The following is a 7139-nucleotide window of genomic DNA, read 5'->3' as shown; positions in this document are numbered from 1 at the left end:
GGCACCACCCTGGAATCAGGGACTAATAACCAGACAGCATATCAGTCTCAATGTTAGATTGTTCTCTTAGGAAAATTGATGTCCATAGATCATCAAGATTAAAAAGGGAACAACGAAGGGTTGAATTCGAGCACTGGCATCCCCTGCCAGCCTTTGACACATGTATATGCAAAAAAAAAAAAAAAAACACTTCACTTTTAATTATAATGAAGTTTATTGAAAATATAATATCAATGAATTATCAATACAATGCAGTCAATAAACTTCCGACATTCAACTACAAACTAAACAGTGATGTGATTATATATTGTAACCAAAATAAGCCTATAACACATGAAAGGACGATGTGTGTGTGTGTGTGTGGAGGGAGTGGCAACTACTAGTTTATCACTCAGAGACACGGTGAACGGCTCGCGGTGAACACGTAACCCGTCCCGCGGCCTTTGGTTCTTTAATGGATAAACACAGTGTGCCGGTCTCATCCGCGATGGCGTAAATACACAACAGCCCAACGTGGTTGGATTACAACACAGCAAACTCTTATTTGTGATAACAGTATGTTACATTAATACCTTGAGTATTATTAGCAACAATGAGTGGATTCGGTGGTCCATAAACTGTACAAACAATAAACTTGATCCACAAGAATAACACACCTAAATATTCTACCTCTGCCCAGATGTTAACCTCTTACTTCGACTGCGTGGGGACGCATGTAGAACGTGTGTTTATCTGTCGTTTGACTCCGACTCGGTTCCTCGAGGCTCGGGTGATGACGGGAGGGGGCGTTTCCTCGCTCTGTCGGCGGGCGGTACGGCTGCTGATTCTTGGTGGGCTGGCGGAGAAATCAGCGACGTCAAGTTGATTATTTTAAGGTTCTGAGGATTTACATGGGTTTGAATTGCTCTGCCAAAACTATATGCCAGGTGTATCTGTGAAGGTTGCACAACGGAGGTAGTAGCAGATCTAAGGATTTGTTCGACAAGGTCTAGGGAGACCAGGTAAGCTGGAATCCTTCCACCACTCAGACTGTTGACTGAGGAACTAATTTTCCTGATGATGTCCTGCATTAGATCTCTAACAATACGCATATGTTATGTCTTCTGATAACCTTTTGCAAAGTCCCTAAAGCGTGCAAAGTTTTTTATTTTAAAAGAGCGGAGTACAAATTTACAGTGACTATAGTACCCTGAAGGGTTTTACCCAGGCACTGTAATTGTTCTTGGAGTCTCTGCTGGATTTCTGGATGGCAACTTGTCCACCTGAGGCTGGCAAACTGTTTTCTGGACCAAGTTGTCTCGGTGTGTCAACCTGAGCCCATGTGTCAATGAGAGGAGCCAGTCAGTTCAGTAGGTCTTGGCCAATTAACAGTGGTTCCGTATTGAAGGGACATAATTAAACAGGGTGTGTTAGCATCATCCCTTGAAAGGTAATGTCGATCCAGGCATGTTTTGTGATAGACGACTTAACTTGCGTGTAGCTTGTGATGCTTACGTTGCAGGTCTCTGTCTGTAACGGTTTGCCATGGGAGAGCTTTGCTCCATCCATCTCTACAAAGGTGTTAGAACCCATTATTTTGTAACCAGTGTCAAGTAGTGCGTGGGAGCTGATGCACCCCACTACCACTACTGATGTATGTGTGCATTGGCCATTTATGGACAAGGAAGCCCAAGAAGGTCAGAGAAGGAAGGTGTGGCATATTAGGAGTGACTGTTTTGGAAAGCAACTTGGGCTCTCCTGTTCCCCTTTCCCCAACCTACAAAGTAAACTTTGGTGTTAGTGGGAGTGGGTACATTGTCAAGTCATGCTGACGGGGGTTTAGCGCCATGTTCCTTTGAGGCATTGGTGGACCTGGTGAATGATGGAGGAGCGTCAAGCTGTTTTTCTAACTCCATCAAGCATCTCCTTATATTCTCAATTTCCCTTCTCAAATCTCGTTCTTTGATGGGGTTTGAACCCTTGTTTACCCATTCACCTTCTTGTTTGGGTTTTTGTTCGAACCGAACCTTTCCTTTTGGCCAGCGAACATTTTGCCGTTTTGGCTTGGCGTGACCCTGGTGGTGTGTCTGGTCACCACCACCCTGGTTCTGTTAGACGTTTCCTCGCTCTGTCGGCAGGCGGTACGGCTGCTGATTCTCGGAGGGCTGGCGGAGAAATCAGTGACGTCAACTTGATTGAAGAGGAAAGGGGATCCTTCTTCACGTCTGCAGGCAAACCGTTGAAGATACGGATTGCTCGGCGGTTTCCTTCAGATCCGTTAAAGTGTTCGGTGGAACACAATGTAATCTCAACTCATCCAGCGAGATAGAGATTGTATTGCCGCAGTTTAAAGTTGCACGTTACTTCCTTGTGCAACGAGGCAACACCTGAGAGCAGCGATGAGCTACGTCTACATACAGCACGCAAAGTCACTGGAAGCGGGGTAGAGAACGATTTCCGAGGTATTTCTACTCCTGATGACATCATAGTTGAGGTGTGTTCTGTTGAGTGCCTCATCCAATAGGAGTTGAGAGTTCGATCCTTTGGAATTTCACACAGTTGTACTCCCTTTGTTTGATTTTGGCGCGGTTTTTATCAGCAAGATTTATGATCATATTTTTTGCACATTTAAATGCATTATTTTAATAAAACATCCAGAAGTTTAATGATTGAACAACCATTGAAAAACAAATTTATATGATAAAATCATATATCAATAGGAATAATACAGCATCTTTTTAGAGCATTACAGGAAAGAATCTACAGGTCTGCAGCTAAATTCTATGACTCAAGCTTAACAGCACAGTTGTACAAGATGGTATACAAACAAAATGCAAACATTATGGACAGGCACAGAAAACCTATATTGTTAAACCAAAATGCAAACAGGTACAGTGTCCTGTGACAGTGGTCTCCTGTGCTGTTAGGGTTATAGTTGGGAGGATATATGGAGTAAATCCAGTAGGTACCTGAAAGAAAAACGTGCATCATAATTTTATTCAAAAATTGTCAATATTTTTACTAGTGGCTGTCTTTGTACATGAAATCATATGTATATTAGACATTCTTGCTTGCAATTTTTTCCCCATTACAAAAGTTTTGCACATAAAGAGAAATATAGTATGTACACAAACACGAGATTAAAAGCACCCCCCAAAAAAATAGAGCTGGTCACCTTGGAGGCCGACATGCTGAGATCACATTAATTATCAAATGAATAAGGGCTGGCTGGGAATAGCGCATTTCTTTAACATGGCATCTGTAACTAAACATTTGCTTTTACATGATACCGCATGAATGCAAATATCTGTCAGTATCAGTCCTAGAAGATATTACTGAGTCCCTGGTCCCTTAGGTGTCACATTTAAAGGACAGCACTGACACTAATTGGACAATAACGTTTGTTTCTATACTAATATAACACATCTTTCCCTCACCAGCAAAGAACCAGCACGCATTGAATATGTAGAGCATCAGACTGAAGACACAGCAGAACCGAGCAAGCAGACAGTCATCCAAAGTATTCCTTATGTACAACAGCAGCAGTGAAAGCAGACCACTTGCCCCAATCACAGTCAGATAGATGGGAAGATATGGTTGAACAGGACACTCATGAAAATGGATTGTTCCTAGAAAGATTTAGCCAGATAGTGTAAGAATTTTGTCACAAACGAAAGACTTTAATGGTCTGATCAATCTTCTCCTATTCATTTGAGTTCATTGACATAAGATTCTTTGAAGAAAACAAAATGTTTATGTCAAGGAAGACAAACTGATCAGTTTAATAATGTTGTATATTTTTCAAATAAAATAGCTTTTTACCTAATCCAGTGGCTGGAATTAAAACCATCCATGCTATCATGTTAATCATCACTGAAAAAAATTAATAAAAATAAAAATAAATACGATTTTTTTCCTTTCATTTTTTAAAATTAAGTTCACCATTAAATTAAGCACACCACAATTAATCCTACCTATGAAAGATCTTCTGGCAGCAGACATCTCTGTAGTCTCCATATTCAGCAATTTCTTGAATATTCCACAAAAACTGTGAATTATCGCTTATTTTTTTCTTATACATTTGGCTTTCAAATATGAGGAGGACCTCCAGAATTACCTTCAGTGCATTACTAAGATATGAGTATAGCATACAAGATAAACTGAACAGATCTGAGTTGACTAGTTGAGTCAAATGGTATGTTTTCACAGTTCTGTGGTCAACAAGCTTGCCCAGTAGCTTTGAAACACTTCCTTTGGTGAAATGTTGAGAAACGGTTTTAGCAAACCTAAACTGAAACATTACAACTATCATTCCTTTGCCCTTTATATAAAAAATTCTTAAAGATAAAATAGCTAAATAAAGCATAAACTCCAGTGAACATAATATTACATAGCATTATTTTTATTAAAAGTTTCTTAACAAAAAGTGATGTAAAAAAAGCTGATGACCTAGCCTTACCCATCCTCAAAATATCTTGGCTGCTGAATATTTATAATAATTGCTTTAATTTGGCCAAAACATTTGGCCTGGACTGGGAAGAGAAATCGGCCCGGGCTTTTTCATTGCAACTGGCCCAAAAAATTGTTGGTGTCCTTTAATGCATATCACTGCACCGTTTTGTGGTCCGCTCTGCATAACGCGGCAGTTCATTTGAGCTTATCTCGGCCCATTTGGCACGATTCGAGGCCGACCCACCGGCCTGCTCGGTTTTCCCTATGGCTAGTCCACCCCTGAACGCCCCTAAAGAGCATCGGCCCACTGGGAAAATGCCCGGTATGCCAGATTACCAGTCCAGCCCTGGTATCAACTGTCATCACAAAATAGAATGAGACATTTTAAACATGTAAGATGAGTAAAAACAGATAATATTATGAAATGATGCAGACTCTGGTGTATATTCACAGCAGACTGCAACCAATTTTCCTCCATTCTGGGCCACATCTTTAATATTCGAAATGGTCATTAAAATATCAAGATTGGTCTTCATCAAAACAATGAAATCAAGCTATGGATGTTCACTCACAGATGAACTCCATTAAAAATATACTATACTATAACAAGGTCTTGGTTCCATATATTAAAATAATAAAATACAATAATATGTCGTATAATATAGATGCAATCAGCCATTACAGGGCCAAGAACCAACATGTCAACCACTGCACCACACTAAACACAACCCAAATGTGTCAAAGAACAAGCACAGATCACATCACCCCAGGACAAATTTTAACCAATGACTTTCCATTCTACAGTAGAGGTCAGTGTGTGTTCCACTACACTACACAGCGTTGCCTGTCAACCAAGGGACCAATCATGCTCAGTTGAATCACAGCCAAGAACAGATGTTACAGTGATCAACTTTACATTCATGTAACTTTTCAACAAAGGGGAAAATACAAATTAGTTTGGAGAATACCCCTGCAACCATTTAGTAAACAGAATTAAAAAATCACCGATATGGCAAGCATTACCCCATACACAACACATTGCATGAATATGACATACAAAGCAAACCCACACTTCTTCACAAGTCACCAAAAAAGTGACAGAAACAGAAAAGTTTCACAGGTGCTAAAGAGACATACCAAGCTGAGAGTCAGCAGAATTTTTTTAAATAAAAAAATGCATTTAAAATGGTAGAGAGCCGATATGGCTGATATCAAACACAGCAGAAAGAAAGAACAGACGGGTCATAATGTATTTTGCAAATATTCCAAATTTTGGGAGTTGCCCCAAGCTGGTCTCAAACTAGCACATTTTTTATCACCAGAGAACAAAGTAAAGGTGCACAGACCACTGGGCCACATGTTTTATAAGTGCTGAAGAAATATACCAAATCAGAGTCAGCATGTTTTAAATTTAAAAAGTATTCAAAAGGGTGAAGTGCTGATATGGCTAATATTAAACACAGCAGAAAGAAAGAACAAATAGCTCATGAGGCTAATCACAAACCAGCAACATTTCAAACTCCACAAAACATTGATATAGTGTGCCATACCACTGGACAACACATTTTACAGTCGCTAAAGAAACAAACCAAGCTGAGAGTCAGCAAGTTTTGAATTATAAAAAAAGTATTCAGAATGATGGAGAGCTGATATCAAACACAGCAGAAAGAAAGAACAGACTGGTCAGGGGCGTTGCTAGACATACAGCTCTACTGGGGGACAGGACCCCCATTACTCATATCACTTTTCTTTTCATTCTTGACAGCCTGCTGCCTGCAAGAAGTGTGCAACACAATGCACTATACAAAACATTGCTAAACCCACTATTCCTACACTGCAACAAGTACTGGGAAAGGTAAACATGTAGAGATGTTAATCTTTATGAAAATATTTAAGTATCTTCAACATACTGTACATGAACATTCTCAACATGTTTTATGGCATAAAATGCATACACTGTATATGCAAATAACAAAACCGGAGAAAACTTTCTTGCACATTTGCATTCTTCTATATTACACATCAGGAAAACATTTGTCAAGTATGTCTATGGAACTGCATTATCCAACGTCAGGCAAAATGGCCTCAGACGAATGGGACAAAAAGTTATCAGAATGAGCAGAGAGTTGGCCGCTAGGTAAGAGTTGGTTACTATGCAGAGTTGGTAGCTAAACTGGCTGAGTTTGGTTGCTAGCTTGCTAAACTGAGCTATCTCTAACTTTATAAATGCAGAAGTGTCGTTTCTATAAATTAATAACTAGCTAGCTAACACAATTGGTGTAAGTTTAAACTGACGTTTGAAACTCATTAAGTTTACTTGCAACAACAACTCAAAACAAGCCAAACTATAGTCCTTTTTAGTTGCTAGGTATTTAGCACACAGCAGCCATAGTTTCTACAAACTGTTTATGTAGTGTCCTAAACTAGCGCTAGATAAAAAAATTATTAATTTAATATCCAAAAGATTGATTCAATGTTATCATACACAATCAAAGAGATTACTACAGAACACAAAAATGTGTCTATTTTCTCTTGAAAGAGAGACTTGATAGAGGTTTTCGTGAGACTTGATGCTTTTTCATCTGATGTTTGAAACCTGACTCTGATGGCTGAGGATGTAGTTTGTTTATCATGTAGTTTGTTTACCTCCCACAAACTCATCTTTCCTTTCTGTATCTTTCTGATGTCCTTCTGTATACAGGAGGCAA

The 7139-nt window shown here is 39.4% G+C and overlaps 1 protein-coding gene across 1 annotated transcript; it reads right to left on the bottom strand.

Moving 5' to 3' along the window:
* Nucleotides 1–269: 269 nt before the first annotated feature.
* Nucleotides 270–4154, bottom strand: LOC127643989 (transmembrane protein 272-like). Its single transcript, XM_052126971.1, has 4 exons — nucleotides 3954–4154; nucleotides 3802–3852; nucleotides 3417–3608; nucleotides 270–2948 (listed from the first exon to the last, which is right to left on the bottom strand). The coding sequence occupies exons 1-4, from the start codon at nucleotides 3994–3996 to the stop codon at nucleotides 2761–2763; spliced, it is 474 nt and encodes a 157-aa protein (XP_051982931.1). The 5' UTR covers nucleotides 3997–4154; the 3' UTR covers nucleotides 270–2760.
* Nucleotides 4155–7139: the final 2985 nt, after the last annotated feature.

This window comes from Xyrauchen texanus, chromosome 1 (genome assembly GCF_025860055.1).
Source record: "Xyrauchen texanus isolate HMW12.3.18 chromosome 1, RBS_HiC_50CHRs, whole genome shotgun sequence".
Lineage (NCBI taxonomy): Eukaryota > Metazoa > Chordata > Actinopteri > Cypriniformes > Catostomidae > Xyrauchen > Xyrauchen texanus.
The sequence above is the reverse complement of the archived record's forward strand: the minus strand, read 5'-3'. Positions and strand labels throughout refer to the sequence as shown.

Bases quoted from the DNA above. Each gene is read 5' to 3' on its own strand.
- LOC127643989 (XM_052126971.1), bottom strand. From the start codon at position 3,996: ATGGAGACTACAGAGATGTCTGCTGCCAGAAGATCTTTCATAG. The intron at 3,853-3,953 runs GTAGGATTAATT...AATTTTTTTCAG, and splicing joins TGCCAGAAGATCTTTCATAG to TGATGATTAACATGATAGCA. The intron at 3,609-3,801 runs GTAAAAAGCTAT...AAATCTTTCTAG, and splicing joins AATTCCAGCCACTGGATTAG to GAACAATCCATTTTCATGAG.